Consider the following 16,480-nt stretch of genomic DNA (forward strand, 5'->3'; position numbering starts at 1 on the left):
TCGAAGCATAAGCTATATAGAAGAAACAGACGCATCAAACTACATATAAATACCTACGAATATGTCTCTTTTAACATTTGCTTTCGAAGCGACAAAGGCCGGTGATGAATTCTTAACCTCATCAACTACTGAGATATTGTTTTTATTTGATTGTTGTTTACGTATTTCATATCTCTAAAAATATTTTTTAAATATATATAATATATTTTTATTCCTATGATACAAATCAAGTGTAACTCAACTAATTGAGTAACTTATGGTGGAACATGTTTACTCGAGTTCAAGTTCAAAATGTAATTGCATTAACGACTAATTATTTTTTCAGTGATAAGCAATGCATCCGTCGACAATAAGATGACCATGGTATTTCGGAGGAGCTCATAGGGATAGTATGTCCATTCATGGGGGTGATGATACATGTGTTGTGAGCAAGTTTTATTTTTTAAAAAACTAGAAAAAATACCCGTGCGTTGCAATGGGTGAAATTTATTTTAATCTTATTATTATATAGTTTAGCTAATGTGAAATTCACCATGAGAATTCGCTTGGATATATATTTTTCTAGAAAAACATGAGTTGCAATTAGGAGTCTGATCAGCTCAAGTTAGCATGCTAATTTTTTTAAAAATATTCCTTATGCGACTCATTTTGTATTTCCAAAAACGAGCGAACTTAAAACCCGACACAAATACATATATGTATTTCCAAGAGCGAACGAATTTAAAACCCGACTCAAATATAGATATGTATTTATAAAAGCGAACGAGCTTAAAAACCGATTTATACATAGATGACATACCAAAGTACTGACAAAAACACTTTTAATTTTTATAATAAAAAATACTATGGATACCGCCTCCTACAGTCCTGCTAGACTGTAAAGGCGTAAACCCACTGCGTTGGCGTATTCCAAATTCCCGCCCCACCATACGGAATTACGAAAACAAAAATCCGAGCATTTATGCCATTATCTCGTCTTCCTCCCCGCCTCTCCCCCCCCGCGCGAGAACCACCACACCCTCCCGCCATGCACTGCCTCGCCCCCCACTTCCTCCTCTTCCTCCCACTCTCCTCCGCCTCCCGCCACGCGCTCCCCCACACCCCACCCGCTCCTCTCCTCCTCCCCTCCCACCCAGCGCAAGCCCAAGCCCAAGCCCGCGCCGGCCCGCTCCGCCTCCCATCCGCGCGCTCCCCTTCCCGCGCCGCCGCCCCCGTCTCCGACGACGACGAGGACGAGGAGGATGACGAAGAGATAGACATCCGCGACGACGCGGACGTGGACGAGGAGTACGAAGACGACGACGACGAGGAGCTGGACGAGGAGAGCGGCGGTGAGGAGGAGGAGGAGGAGGAAGGGGATGATGGGGTGGAGGAGTTGGAGGAGGAGGAGGGTGGGCGGGAGGGGACCGCTGCGCGGAGGCGGCGGTCGGAGGAGTACAAGTCGCAGCGGGTGGGGAAGCTGGTCGCCGAGGTGCGGGAGTTCGGGGAGGATATCATCGACTACAACGAGCTCGCGGGGATCTACGACTTCCCCATTGACAAGTTTCAGGTGGAGTAGTTTCTAATCCTGATGAACTAATTATGAGCGTATAGAGTGGGTAATGGCTCTGGATTTTACGTGGTGCGTTTGATTGCTTGGGGCGCTGAAACGGTTGGGATTTGAGCTAGCAGCGATATGTTGCTCTGTATATGTTAAGTTCCGTGTAGGTTTCTCCTGTTTGAGGCTACATTGGAGATATCTGACGACTCTGAAACGGTGAAATCGGATTCTGGCCATTTCCCCGGGGGGGGGGGGGGGGGGGGGGGGGGGGGGCTGTCTCGTTTGAGTGATGATTGGTATAAGTAGTTCTGGTGTATATGGTATCGTGGAACTAACAAGTAAAGTCATGATTCGTTGTAAATAAATTTTCTGTACTGGCTAGTAATCCACTGTCGTATGCAATTGAGGTTTATCTGAGTCCTTGTTTGTGCGTTTATTTAGATGGTAGGATTGTGGTCGATTCCTTTTTTCGGGAATACGCAAAAGGATTGTGGTCGATTCCTGTTATACATTGTGTCTTATCATTGGTCTGGTTTGATGATATTATTTATGAGCTACTTGTAAAGCTGTTTTGCACAACAGATAAAACAAAGATTTCCATGTCTTGATTATTAGCGACGCTCTAGTGCTCTCTACTTGTAGTATTCTACTGCTGTTGAAATGTTTGTGTTAAAATTGATTTTAAAAATGTTAGAATATCCATTGGGTACTAAAACAGGAAGGGATAAAAGGGTAGCTTTGGTTTTCTGCCAACAAATCTACCTCTTCACCATTGGTAACAGGAAGACATTTGGAAAATTGATGCTAATCTTTTATGTTGCACGAGGTCACCGGATATTGAACAGTTTTTTCCAAATTCTAGCAACTTGCTACTTGTTGTCCTGAGTGTCACCTCATGTTGTACAACCCACTACTTTTCATTTTCTTACCTGTTTCCTGTCTTCTCTCAGCGCTTGGCTATACAAGCATTTTTGAGAGGCTCATCTGTCGTAGTTTCTGCACCTACAAGTAGTGGGAAGACACTAATTGCAGAAGCTGCAGCTGTTGCAACAGTCGCTAGAGGAAGACGCCTCTTCTACACAACACCGTTAAAGGCCTTATCTAATCAGAAGTTCCGTGATTTCCGGTAAAATGCTACTTTTGTATGCCCCTCTTTTCAGTTAACGAGTAAAATCTGTAAGATATACTTTTCATGTCACATTAGTTGTTTTTATCTTAAATAGCATGCCCATGCCCCCAATCAATACACAACCTTGGAAGTTGCTCTCCTTTATACTTAGCAACATTGTGGCAAATACTGAAATGGCCAACTTAAATTTTACCATATTCCTTGACTGTCATAAGAAGCAAAAAACAGGTAAATGTACTTACCTTTTCTCTTTCAAAGTTACGTGCTGCACAGTTGAAAGCTGAAAGTTTATGCAATGCTGGTTCACTTTAGCATCCACATGATTGATTTCTGTTGAACTTGTGGCAAGTTGGAGAACTTCAGATCAGTTGTGCTGTTGTATTATTAGATATTTTTCCTAGGTGGCCAGTTTCTGATTAGTAGATTTATTTTGACACATCGCTGCTGTAAATTATTTCAGGAATACGTTTGGTGATCATAATGTTGGTCTTCTTACAGGAGATTCTGCTATTAACAAAGATGCTCAGATCCTGATAATGACAACAGAGATTCTGCGTAACATGCTGTATCAAAGGTATTTCACAGAAGAAGGATATATAGTGTGATTTGTGTGTACTGCTACGAGTAATTCACCCTGCAGAATTTGGCAGTCTGCCTCTTCCACTGTCGCTAGTGATGCATTCAGTGACAGGGACTGTTCACAGTATACTATAATTCAACACTATGTATATCCATGGGCAATGTCTCCCAAGTCATGCATGCGTGTTTAAGAATATCTATGATTTTTATTACAGCCACCTATATAGTTTCCCAAGGAAGTTTTTTCTCTGAGATTCAGCCTATAATGGTAGTTAATTACAGATCGCAACTGATGTTGCCTGTCCTGTTTCTATTGAAAGAAAAATGATGTCTTGTATTTGGACTGCAGTGTCGGTATGGCAGCATCAGAAGGTAGATTATTTCAAGTTGATGTTATTGTTTTGGACGAAGTCCATTACTTAAGTGACATTTCACGTGGCACTGTTTGGGAAGAAACTGTATGCTATCTCATTACTCTCTAATTCATCATGTGTGTCATATTGGTCATTTTAATTAAATAAACATTTTTTTATATCTTTAGGTGATATATTGTCCAAAGGAAGTCCAGCTTATATGCTTATCAGCCACTGTTGCAAATCCTGACGAATTAGCTGGCTGGATTGGTCAGGTAATTGTACTTTTGACGTCTCTTTTGCATCATCTTAATTTTCTTTGCAGTTATGCTTTCTGCAACTATGTTAATAAACTGTATTGCATTTCTTTTGGACTTCCAGCAGTATGACAGATTGACAGGTGTAAGAATTTCTCTCTTCCTACTTTAGAATTGTTGTTTGGATTTTCTTATACAATGAAATAGGATTAAAATGATTAAAATAAATTATGGCGATTGGTATAAGAAAACATGCTCAAACATGCACATACCCATATTCATGCATATGTTATGACCATCTGTGTGCTCATCCATATTCAAAGTTGTGTACCCATACATTTTGGAATCCCTTTATTTCTTTTAAGTATTGGTGCTATTTTGTATGTGCGGAACTATTATGAAGTCTGTTCCTTCACAGATCCACGGTAAAACAGAGTTGGTGACATCACACAAACGACCAGTTCCACTTACTTGGCACTTCTCAAAGAAGTTTGCACTTGTACCACTTCTTGATGGGAAAGGAAAGAAAATGAATAGGTTTTTCCTTGTTCTTGTTGGCAACTTGGCATTATATACTTCAGATCATTTGTTAATTTATGTGCATAGAAATATTCATTACTTATTTTCCATGATGGTGCAATTGTTTTTGTGTCCATGCACATTGGTTCTGGTGTACTTGGGCCAAATCATATATATCTTTTGCATTCAATCCATACAGGAAATTGCGAATGTCTCACTTCCAGAACCTATCTTCTCCAAAAAGTGAATTCTATTATGTGAAAGGAAAGAGGAAGCTTAGAACAACTAAAAATGAACAAGGTAACAGAAGCCCCTTGGACATCTCAAAACAGGTTCAGTTGTCAAAGCATGAGCTCACCAATATGCGCCGGTCTCAAGTATGAACCACAATCTCTTTTAAACTCTTTAAGATGTGTATCCTTGCACAATAACTTTAAATTTTCACGTGGTCATATATATTTTTTTGTTAGGACTAATGATTGTCATTTCTTGTTTGCCTTTTGCAATGCAGGTTCCATTAATACGTGATACTTTATCACAACTTTGGGAAAATGACATGCTTCCAGCTATTTGGTTTATTTTTAGTAGAAGAGGGTGTGATGCAGCTGTTGAATATCTTGAAGATTGTAGACTTCTGCATGATTGCGAGGCTAGTGAAGTTGAGCTGGAACTTAAGAGGTTCAGGATGCAATACCCTGATGCTATCCGGGAAAGTGCTGTGAAAGGACTCTTACGAGGAGTTGCTGCCCATCATGCTGGTTGCTTGCCACTGTGGAAATCTTTCATTGAAGAATTATTTCAGCGTGGCCTTGTTAAAGTAGTCTTTGCAACAGAAACCCTTGCAGCAGGGATTAACATGCCTGCTAGAACATCTGTGATTTCTTCTCTCAGCAAAAGAATTGACGCTGGGCGCCAGCTCTTAACCCCAAATGAATTATTCCAGATGGCAGGTCGTGCTGGACGAAGAGGGATTGATACAGTTGGGCATTCTGTTCTTGTTCAGACTACTTATGAAGGGCCTGAAGAATGTTGCGATGTTATCTTTGCTGGACTTGAGCCACTTGTTTCACAATTTACTGCATCATATGGGATGGTTTTGAATCTCCTTGCTGTATGTATCTTACTTTAATGCTTCATCATATTTTTCCTGTTTTGTTCATTATCCCTTTATCTCATGCATTAAAATATACTATGCAGGGCTCAAAAGTTACTCATAATCAGAAAGAATCGGATGATATTAAGGTTAAGCGTTCTGGAAGAACTTTAGAGGAAGCTCGAAAGTTAGTTGAGCAAAGCTTTGGTAACTATGTTGGGAGCAATGTAATGGTTGCTGCTAAAGAAGAGCTTGAAAGAATACAGAGTGAAATACAATATCTCTCTTCAGAAATTACAGATGAATCCATTGACCGAAAGTGTAGGGAAGAATTATCTGAGGAAGACTATGCTGAGATTTCCCTTCTTCAAAAGAAATTGAAGGTAATACTGATCGCTTTATCTGGTTATAATAACCCATATAATGGGTCTTAGATTATAACTTTCTCACTTAATAATGCACAAAGATACGTGTCACTGAATGTTATGACAAGGAAACACTCCTTGAATGCATCTTTTGTTTTTTTCTTATTTATTCCATCAATGTATAACCACATGGGCTATCAACTCCCACTGTTTCATTGCTTCATTGAGCATTTTATAGAGAACTTTCCCTTGGAATTCATGGCATTTCAAACATACTCTAAACAGTAACTTTGAGCAGACATACATTCTCAACTTATTGTCCTTGTTTTAAAGATAATTCTTATTTCAGTTTTGAAAAATAGCCTCCATTGTGACATGCGATTTTTTAACATGCTAACACTGGTGTAAGGTTTTTCTTATTATGAACTTAATAAAAAGCCAGTATGCGGAGTTGGTAATACTAAAGACCCTTGTATTTTTAGCTCGTGAAAGCTTCTGGGAATTGGACTAAAAATCATGTGCATAATAGAAATGGTTTTCCTAATATGTTGATGAATGTGTTGCTTATTATGTATTTTTACACACTTATATTATGGCTACTCATTAGGAAGAGAAGCAGATGAGAAATGAACTGAAAAAAAAGATGGAACTAGAGAGAATGGTGGCATGGAAAACTCGGTTGGAAGAATTTGAAAGTGGTCACCTTCCTTTCATGTGCTTGCAGTACAAAGACAAAGATTCAGTTCAGCATACTATTCCTGCTGTTTTCATTGGAAGCCTCAGTTCATTTGCAGATCAAAAGATTGTGAGCTTGGTGAGTGAATCAGCTGTATACTCTTGCATGAGCAATGCAGAAGGGAAAAGCTACACAGTTACTTCCTTATTATTTTTATTCTCTTCAATATGGTGGTAACTGTTAATTGATTATTAGATATGATAAGGGACTAGTACTGAGTCTTTGCTATTTCTGTCTACAAATTTTTGCTGCATATACCCTAAGAACAGAACCACACAAGTTTTCATCTCTCTTTTTGTAGTACTGTTCCTTTTTCTTGTTCTTATTTTAGATACTATTGCAGGTGGAAAATGATTCTCCTGTTGCTGGCAAGCAGAAAGTTGACAATGAAGGACAGCAATATTACCCATCTTATTATGTAGCCTTGAGTTCAGACAACTCATGGTATCTATTCACTGAAAAATGGATTAAAGCTGTTTACAAGACAGGTCTACCTGCTGTTCCTTCAGCAGAGGGAGGCCCTCTCCCTAGAGAAACCCTGAAGCAGCTCCTTTTGCGTGAAGATATGATGTGGGATAAAATTGCAAAATCAGAATATGGTTCTTTGTTATGCATGGATGGATCTCTGGACACATGGTCGTGGAGTCTCAATGTTCCCGTGCTTAATAGCCTTTCAGAAGATGATGAGGTTTGAACTTGTTCCTTGTTTTCCCTGTGAATTTGTCTTTTGCTAGGGGTGATGTAAATTATAGTTGATACTTGGTAGGGTTAATGTAAACTAGATTTGATACTTCAATGGAGTTTTATCTGCTTGCGTTATTCCAAAGAATCAATCTTTTTAACTAATACCCAACGTTGGGTTCCCATTTCTCTCTCCCGAAAAGGAAAAACACAAGGTGAACTTTTCTTTCTGTCGTTCTTGTTCTCCTGAGAATTATCTCTAGATTCTATATGGTTATCTGCAGAAGAATGACGATTTCCTGTAAGAATTTCATGTGGCGCCATTTGTTCCCCACTGTGTATATTGTTTAATACAATTGAAATTGTCTCCAAATCTGAAGTTAGGGATTAGTGCTTGTAACTTCTTTTAATTACATTTCACAGGTAGAACGATTCTCCCAGGAACATCAAGATGCTGTAGAATGTCATAAGCAACAGAGAAAGAAAGTTTCACAATTGAAGAAAACAATCAGGAGTACTAAGGGTTTCAAAGAATTTCAAAATATCATCGACATGAGAAACTTTACAAAAGAAAAGATCGAGCGTTTGGAAGCTAGATCTCGTCGTTTGACTCGGCGGATAAGACAAATTGAACCAACTGGTTGGAAGGAATTTTTGCAGGTGAGCATGCAACTTCTTTATATGTTCGATGAACTTTTGTAGTTACATCGTTGATGAAACAGCGTGGTATTCATTGCTCTTGAATGAAAATGAGTTAATTTGCCTTTATTTGTTCCAGACATCATGTTCCTTACCTAAATGTAGTTTTGTTGATTTTTCCTCTAGCTAAGCCATATGAATAAACAACAAATTTAGGCATTTTATAATGTGATGTCTCCTCTGTTGGTGCTCCTCCTTTCCCTTTTCTCTCAACCATGTCCCTTTGGTCTGACTTATGGTGCCTTGGTTTCCTAAAATCCTCTCACCAGCCCAGTGCACACAACCTAAGTAATCTATCTTACAACACAAGTGGCACCTACTATGTGTAATTTTTTTGCTGGGTTTACCATGTGTAAGTTTTGATATAATATTTCGATATTTCTTCAGAAAACATATCGTGGTTAGACGGGTGTTCGCAGTCTTTTGAATAGATGGGTTATGGGTACAATTCCAGATTGTTATGCTATTAATTATGCCTGCCATTATTGAACATTTTCCAACATTGAGTTGTGGTTCTCTAAATGGGCATGCAGATTAGCAAAGTCATACAAGAGGCTAGAGCATTAGATATCAATACTCAGGTAATCTATCCGTTGGGTGAGACGGCAGCAGCCATACGAGGGGAAAACGAGCTCTGGCTTGCCATGGTTCTTAGGAACAAGGTCCTTTTGGATCTGAAGCCTTCTCAACTTGCAGCAATATGTGGAAGTTTAGTGTCAGAAGGGATCAAACTTCGTCCCTGGAAAAACAGCAGGTATGCTACTCCACAGCACCACCCGTTTCTTCATTTTTTATAGCTTGCTATGTTTATCTGCTTTCAAATTACTTTCATTGTGTTTAGATCTTTATACTTACCCTTAGTGCAGCCCAAATTGGTGAAATGCACTCACATATAGTAACTATAAATCATTTGGACCATATATCCCATGTGCTGTGCTGGACAGACCAGTGCATTGGCTGTCTCAGATATACTTTATATTAACGTCAATCATGATTAGTTTGTAAATTGAACTCTGAATAATAATCAATCTGCTTCACCAATAAAAATCTATATCCAATCATTTGGTGACATGCACTGTGGCATATTGAGCATGTATACATAGGGTATGTTTGGTACTTTGGTTCCGTGCCATAGCCTTACCAAATTTTGGCGTGTCTGAATTTTGGTGAGACAACAAATCAATAGACTATAAACATTCCAACCACATAAATTTGTTAGCTCCGGAAACATTCAGACTTTCACCACTCTAAAAATTTAAGACGGCAAACCAAACATGCTTCAACATACTTCTCCCTAATAAAAAATTATTGTGTCAAAACTTAGCATCACAAAAATTTGGTAAGGTTGATTTTGTTACCAAATCAAACATGCCTATAGTGCCAATGAATAATATTTACTGAATTCTCGATTTATGAATATATTTCCATGGGGAAACACTAAGATTTGGAATAATGAATATGAACTCCATGGTGTCGTTTTCTTAGGGGTTGTTTTGTTCAATGCTTCAACTTGCCACACCGCACTTTAGGTTGCCACACGCCCACACCTTCTTAGTCTTGTGTTTGGTTTATTGTCATAGTTATGGCTTGCCACACTTTCTTAGCACCTTTCCCTACATGTCATAGACTCCATGCTAACTATTTGTTGCCTTGAAGTTATGTATATGAACCATCTTCTGTTGTTACTGGTGTTATAAACTACTTAGAAGAGCAGAGAAACTCACTCGTCGATCTCCAAGAGAAGCACAGTGTAAAGGTTTGGAAGACGATGTTCCTGTTCTGTGTTCTCTAATCAATAAATTCAATCCCCTTCTTAGTTATCACCGGTCCCTCCACATACAGATACCCTGCGAAATAGATGCCCAGTTTGCTGGGATGGTTGAAGCCTGGGCATCAGGGTTGACCTGGAGGGAGATAATGATGGACTCGGCAATGGATGATGGAGATTTAGCCCGTCTGCTCAGACGCACGATTGATTTACTAGCCCAGGTATATTATCTTGACCTGATATTTCCAGTGTACTATCAGCTTGATGGCACTATTATGATTAGCATGACAATACATAACACTCGTTAGTATTGTTCCAGATTCCAAAATTGCCAGATATAGATCCGGTTCTCCAAAAGAACGCACAAATTGCTTGCAACATCATGGACCGGGTACCGATAAGTGAGCTTGCTGGCTGAAAGTATGTGAAGTCTGTAAGTACCACATTGAATGTGAAATCTGTAAGTACCACATTGACCATTTGTTTTAGGTAGGCAATTCTTTGTTGTATCATGCACATGCAGTTATCAAATTGACAGAGATCATTTTCCAAGCGATTCTTGATATCCTTGTATCAAATTTTGTACAAGTTTCTAAACAAAAATCTATCCACGTTCTTATACTACTTATATGAAGCAATGGAGAAAATAATCAACACAAATAATGTATTATGTACAGTCTGCTTCTAACCTATACCTCCAAAAAACAACCAATGTAAACAATCATCATTTACAGTTACACGTCTCCATTCATTCTATTCCTCGTCACTACTTGAATCAGAGTCTGCATTGTCCTTCATAAAATGTGCCGGCAAGTTGGGGAATCTTGGCATGACCCTCTTCCTTTTGCTATCTACCTCTTCCGGTGGTTTCTGAGCCGGTGCTGGTGCGTCATCAGCTGCCCCCTTGGTTGTGGCCGCTGGGGCCGCCGGTTGTGATGATGACGGTGGTGGTGTTGGCTTCTTTTGCTGCTGCAATTTCCTCTTGATGTCTACACATGCCTGATCAACCATCCCCAGGAAGTCCCTAACTATGATGAACAGCTGGAGGGGATGTGAATTCTTGTCCTTGGTGGCACCAGTATGGTAGTACTCCGTTGTCCGCTGCACCAGTTCAAGCACTTTCTCCTGGTTTCCTTTTAGTTCATTCAGTTCTTGTTCTGCAGCCTTCACAAATCCTCGCAACCCTCTTGCGAATCCATCGTCCCCATAGGTCTCCAAGAGCTTCTTGGTACCTGCCAGCCGGTTGCCCAGAATTGCGCACTCGTTGACAACAGTGTCATAGTCCACCAGTGCCGCCTTCTTCACATTGGCAAACTCAGTGCTGAGACCTCCAACAATCGGTAGCCCGAGGTTCAGGTATTCATTTTGCCTCTCCTCCCGTGATGGACCCTGACTTGTGGAGCTTGCTGCTGGGTTGCCACCATCGGTGCTCTTGGCAAGGCTGCCAGAGCGTCGAAGACTGTAGTTGCGGTTGATGGCTAGACGCTTCCCCTCTGAACGCACAACCTCCTCAATGACAAAGTGGAGCAAGGTGGTGCTCCCGTCTGTGCTCTTCACATCAGAAAGCTTGCGGAGTGCAGTAAGGTTGAAGGCCTGTGCATTACCGCGTGCTGTCCCAGCATTCATCCGATTGCCTGCCTTGAGCACAGCCTCGAGCAGTTTGAAGAACAGCCCCTTTGTCCTCAGCTCCTGGCTTGCCATCTCAAGAGTCCGGAGTGACTGCTTGAGCTGTGCAACCTCAGCAGCATAGTTTGCCTTGAAAAGCAGTGCATTGACGCGTGCAAATGGGCTGGGCACATCAAGGAGGAGCCGGAGTAGGAAGAACTCCGCTGGAGCAAGCCTGTCGGGGTTCCCAGAGAACTTCAGAAGTGTGTTCTCCTCTTCCTTGGAGATGTTGAGCCGAGACAGCTTCTCAAGGACCTCCGTGCTGAGCTCGGTATGGCCGTTTAGGAGGGCGTCAATGATTTCCTCTCGCCCCACAGTGAGGGACCGGAGGATGATGGAAATGTTGTGCGACTTGCGTGGCTCAAGCAAGAATATTTGCTCTGGCGAGTTCGAGCGTCCGAGGCCAGCTGAGGTGCTGCCACCAGAGGCATCCTTGGAGTCTGCAGGCTTTGTCTTGCGGTTTACCGCGGCGGTGCCAAACAGTGCCTCGATGATGCCTTCATCCAAGCTAGAAACAGAACAAAATAACTTAGTTAGAATTGTTCAGATGAGTAAAAAGATTGAGAAACACCGGTAATCAGTTTTTTCAAGCAATAGCATCACATTCAAGCCATATAAAAAAAAGTAAATTTACATACTGTAGTATCCATTATCAATATGGGCCACGCCTATATTCATTTGGCTATGAATCCCTTATCTTTCGGAGGGACTCTCATGGCAATTGGCAGGTGATTGTCCAGTGGCGCAAGCGGACAAAGACAAAGGGTGCCTGTCTTGCCTAAGTTGAATGTGTCCTGCGTTCACATCCTTTTACTGAATTCCTATCATTGTTTTCTAATGAGGCCAAAGTGAATTCCCGTCCCCATCAAGATTTATTATAGACTGACCTTGTTCACCTCATGGAATGACTAAACCATAATTTCCCAGCATGCACCATGATTCCGACTAGAAAGTGTCTACTAGAGCAATTTTACCTAAGAAGACATAGTAGTTCAAAAGAAAGGAGTACTATGATTTAAAAAGCTAATCTTGTAGTACCAAACAACTATATTTGAGTATGTCAAGCTTAGAAATGTTCCTTTTCCTGTTCAATGAGAAAGCATGCTACACTGCTACGCCAACTCGTATACTTGTTCCACGAAATCCCGTGTACCCATTCCCCTTGCCCATGTAAGCCAAAAGAAGTCACGCCCATCAGATAAAACCAAAAGCAGCCATCCGTCCCTGTCGCGGGCTCGTGGCTTTGTATGTAAAGCGCCCTTAATCAACAGAAAATCAACAGAAAATGTAAAGCGCCTCCAGAAAGAGCATACGCGCACAGAAAAGGCAGCAGGATTTGGGCGCCCTTCCGATGATGCTGCGACGTGATTCCACCGAAAAAGCGACATGAAACTACGCTATACTAGTCTGTGATCCCATCTAAGAATGTCCACCTGCTTTGCACGATCTGAGATCATACCTTTTCATGCCAACTGCGCCATTCTGCACAGTGACAACTAAAAATGCAAGTGAAATATCCTAGGTTTATGCCTTGGTTGATCTGTATGACATTCCTATCTGAAGTGCAACTTTGTACTCTGTATGTTCAGCTGAATAGTAGAGTACTCTGCTCCTACCAACTAGGAGTAATAAACATTCACACTAGCAGTATGCACAAGAAGCACCTAAAGATAATAAACATCTGTACCTACGGCGATAGTACTATACTACCGTATTCTTTCAGTTCAGGAGTACTAAAAAGTACACAGAAATGAAAATGAGAAGAGGAGCTTACTTGAATGAGCCGCCGGTGATATTGTCCCACACCATGGAGTGATCGGTGGCCGCCACATTGACCTTGTCCCAATGCAGCGGCTTCAGCTTCGCCTGCTGATCCGCGGAACCGGTTGGGACGCCCGGCGCCGCCGGCGGCCTCGACGAGCCTCCCTTCGGCGGCGGTGGAGGCGGCCCACCTTTCTTTCCTCCCGGAGGAGGCGGCGGCGGCGGGGACGGGCCTTTGGGCGGTGGCGGCGGAGGTGGGCCTTTGGCAGGTGGCGGCGGAGGCGGGCCTTTGGGAGGTGGTGGCGGAGGTGCGGCTTTAGGCGGCGGCGGTGGGGGTGGCGCCGCGGCTGCTGGTTTGGGCGGTGGCGGTGGCGGCGGCGCGGGTGACGCGACGGCGGCGGCGGCGATAGATTGCGGTCGTGATGGGCTTTCCCTTCCAGGCGGCAGTGGCAGCGATGGAGATGGTGAGGCTGGTCGGGCGGCAGGGGCTGGTGCCGGAGATGGGGACGGACGGGGTACCGAGCTGACGGCGGTGATCGCCGGCGTCGACGGTGGCCGCGCGTACGCCTCGGCGGCGGCCACAGAGAAGGACGAGGTGGAGCCGGCGCTGGGCGCGTACAGCGACTCGTCAAACTCCGCGGACGCGGAGTCGAGGGAGCCCCTCGGTATGAGCGGCTCCTGATCTATCCTGTTCTTCCTCGACCGCGGCGGCGACGGAGCCGACGACTCGTGGGCATCCTGCCTCCTCTCCGCGCGGTACGGCCGGGGCGGCGGCGGCTGCGGTGGACGCCGGCTCGCCGGGGGCTTCCTCCCCCTCCCGCCGTCGCCCTCCTTCTCGAACTCCCGCCAGTATATCGCGTCGAGGCCGTTCTCGTCCACCATGTTGCCCCGCGCCGGCCGCTTCGGCTCCCTCTCCGGCCGCTTCCCGGTGAGCGCGCCGCCCTGCGCTCCACCATAATGCTGCCCGGCCCCGCCCGCTTCGGTGAGCTCCCTCTTCTTCCCGTGCCGGAGGAACAGGAAGAAGGCGAGGCCCGACACCGCGAAGCTGCTCAGCGCCGTGCTCACCACGGCCACGGCGATGTCGCTCCGCTTCCCCGACGACGAAGGCGGCGACGACGACGGGGTGGCCGTAGGCGTGCCGGGGGACGGAGACGGCGAGGTGATCGGCGGCGGCGTGGCGAAGGCCGGCGTCCGGGTGGACGGGAACCTCGTCTGGATGTTCTGCCCCTGCGCCGCGGCGAGCGGGGCGACGCCGACGAGGAGGAGGAGGAGGAGGAGGAATAGGGGGAGAGGAGTCGGAGACGGAGACGGAGCCAGAGCCATCGCTGCGGCGAAATGGAAAGTGACGGAGATGAGGCGAGGCGGTAGGATTGACTTAGCGGAATCGATGGGTTGAGCTTATCGTTGAGCTGGGCTGCGTCGCGTCGCGTGGCGTACGTTTGACCTGGCCGGGTTGGGGGTTGGTTGTTTACTTGGTCGGGCGCCGGACGAGGGAGGACGGCTCATGGTTGGGTACTTGGGATGGGTCGTTGGGTGGGAAGAGAAGAGAATGGAAGGGAAGGGAAGGGAAGACGCGTTGTTGCTGTGGAGGAAGGAAAGGAGCGGAGCGGAGCGGAGGCGAGGCGGAAACCGCGCGGGCGCCGCCTCCGCCGCCGTGTGACTGGGGAAGGGTAGCTGTCGCATGCACTTTCTCCGCTTGCTTTCGTTGTTGGCTGCGGCCTGCGGGGACGCGGAACTGACGCGGCGGGGGTTCCGCGATCGGGGCCGTCCGTTACATGATCCGATGGACATGGAAAACGCGTAGGTCCTTGTAAAACCCTCCCTACCTCAAAAAGATCTGAAATTTAACAGGGCGACCCGGAGGTTAAGCTCTGAGCCACAGCAACAGTAATATCACTGTCTCTGGGACGCAAGCTGGACTCCTGTATAGGCCGAGGGAGAGTTCATCCAAGGCCACATGTTGACAGCACTAGCTGTAACCCTTTGTCTTATTGTAAAGCCAGGTGTTGAGTCGATATCGTCCGGCCAGGAATCACGTGCCAGATGGACAGCGGTCGAATTGTTTTGCTCCGCGCCTGCACCTATACTTTAAACTGGCTGGCAGCGACCAGCGACATTGAGCTGGTACATCGATCGCCGGCCAAGGCCAAAAACCCAAACTCCAAAATGTACCGACCGTAGCCGGACGTTACCTTCTCCGTGGCCGTAGCTGAACCCGAATCTTTTCGGTTTCTGAAACGAACGAGCTGGAAGAGCGGAAGAACTAATCAGGACCCGCACCACCACCGCCACGCCGAAAAGTTGGCCGCTCGCACTTGCTTCGCTGTGTCTCCGCGTCCGTCTCCCTGTTGCGGGGGACAATGGACGACTACCAGAAGAAGGGACGCGCTTGCCGAAGTGCTGCAGTGGCGTGCTCGCTCCAACGGTCTACACCCGCCTTGCTAATGCGGTCGGTGATCACACGCTCGTCACGTAGACGCAGACGCGGGTGGGGTACTGCTAATGCGCAGCGATCACCCGCCCTCCCCTCCCCCTATATCCGATTCCTCCTCTTCTCACCTTTCCTCCTCATAAAAATTTTAAAAAAACAAAAGTTAGAAAAATGTATGTATAGAAATACTATATATAAAAAATTTGAATTCAAATTCAAATTTGAATTGGGTATGTAAACTTTTGACTTATAAACTTTGGATCTATAAATTTTAGAGGTATATAAATACTATATATAGAAAATATTTAAATTCAAATTTGAATTTGAATTTGAATTAGATATAATTTAAATTCAAATTTAAAACGGGTATATAAACTTTTGACTTATAAACTTTAGGTATATAAACTTTAAATCTATAAACTTTAGATGTATAGAAATACTATATATAAAAAAATATTTGAATTCAAATTCAAATTTGAATCGGATATAACTCAAATTCAAATTTGAATCGGGTATATAAACTTTGGGTCTATAAACTTTAGGTGTATAAACTTTAGATGTATAGAAATACTATATATAAAAAAATATTTGAATTCAAATTCAAATTTGAATCGGATATAACTCAATTTCAAATTTGAATCGGGTATATAAACTTTGGGTCTATAAACTTTAGGTGTATAAACTTTAGATGTATAGAAATACTATATATAAAAAAAATTTGAATTCAAATTCAAATTTGAATCGGATATAATTCAAATTCAAATTTGAATCGGGTATATAAAGTTTTTACTTATAAACTTTGGGTCTATAAACTTTAGGTGTATAAACTTTATATGTATATAAATACTATATATAAAAAATATTTGAATTCAAATTCAAATTTGAATCGGATATAAAAACTTTT

General features: G+C 43.7%; 2 protein-coding genes across 2 annotated transcripts; one reads left to right on the forward strand and one right to left on the reverse strand.

Annotated features, from left to right (window-relative positions):
* Positions 1–995: 995 nt before the first annotated feature.
* Positions 996–10,282, forward strand: LOC127761405 (DExH-box ATP-dependent RNA helicase DExH15 chloroplastic). The gene is made up of 16 exons (XM_052285692.1): positions 996–1,549; positions 2,491–2,666; positions 3,130–3,243; positions 3,598–3,706; positions 3,790–3,876; positions 4,277–4,395; positions 4,577–4,754; positions 4,889–5,488; positions 5,575–5,853; positions 6,443–6,649; positions 6,915–7,259; positions 7,676–7,912; positions 8,485–8,705; positions 9,608–9,707; positions 9,794–9,940; positions 10,039–10,282. The coding sequence occupies exons 1-16, from the start codon at positions 1,028–1,030 to the stop codon at positions 10,135–10,137; spliced, it is 3,540 nt and encodes a 1,179-aa protein (XP_052141652.1). The 5' UTR covers positions 996–1,027; the 3' UTR covers positions 10,138–10,282.
* An 80-nt stretch (positions 10,283–10,362) lies between these two features.
* LOC127761406 (formin-like protein 16) lies at positions 10,363–14,810 on the reverse strand. The gene is made up of 2 exons (XM_052285693.1): positions 13,159–14,810; positions 10,363–11,892 (listed from the first exon to the last, which is right to left on the reverse strand). The coding sequence occupies exons 1-2, from the start codon at positions 14,466–14,468 to the stop codon at positions 10,473–10,475; spliced, it is 2,730 nt and encodes a 909-aa protein (XP_052141653.1). The 5' UTR covers positions 14,469–14,810; the 3' UTR covers positions 10,363–10,472.
* Positions 14,811–16,480: the final 1,670 nt, after the last annotated feature.

The sequence above is a fragment of the Oryza glaberrima genome, chromosome 2 (assembly GCF_000147395.1).
Source record: "Oryza glaberrima chromosome 2, OglaRS2, whole genome shotgun sequence".
NCBI lineage: Eukaryota > Viridiplantae > Streptophyta > Magnoliopsida > Poales > Poaceae > Oryza > Oryza glaberrima.

Coding starts and splice junctions, on each gene's coding strand:
- LOC127761405 (XM_052285692.1), top strand. CDS start 1,028: ATGCACTGCCTCGCCCCCCACTTCCTCCTCTTCCTCCCACTCTCCTCC. Junction 1,550..2,490: donor TCCCCATTGACAAGTTTCAG/GTGGAGTAGTTT, acceptor GTCTTCTCTCAG/CGCTTGGCTATACAAGCATT. Junction 8,706..9,607: donor CGTCCCTGGAAAAACAGCAG/GTATGCTACTCC, acceptor GTTGCCTTGAAG/TTATGTATATGAACCATCTT.
- LOC127761406 (XM_052285693.1), bottom strand. CDS start 14,468: ATGGCTCTGGCTCCGTCTCCGTCTCCGACTCCTCTCCCCCTATTCCTC. Junction 11,893..13,158: donor ATCACCGGCGGCTCATTCAA/GTAAGCTCCTCT, acceptor TTCTGTTTCTAG/CTTGGATGAAGGCATCATCG.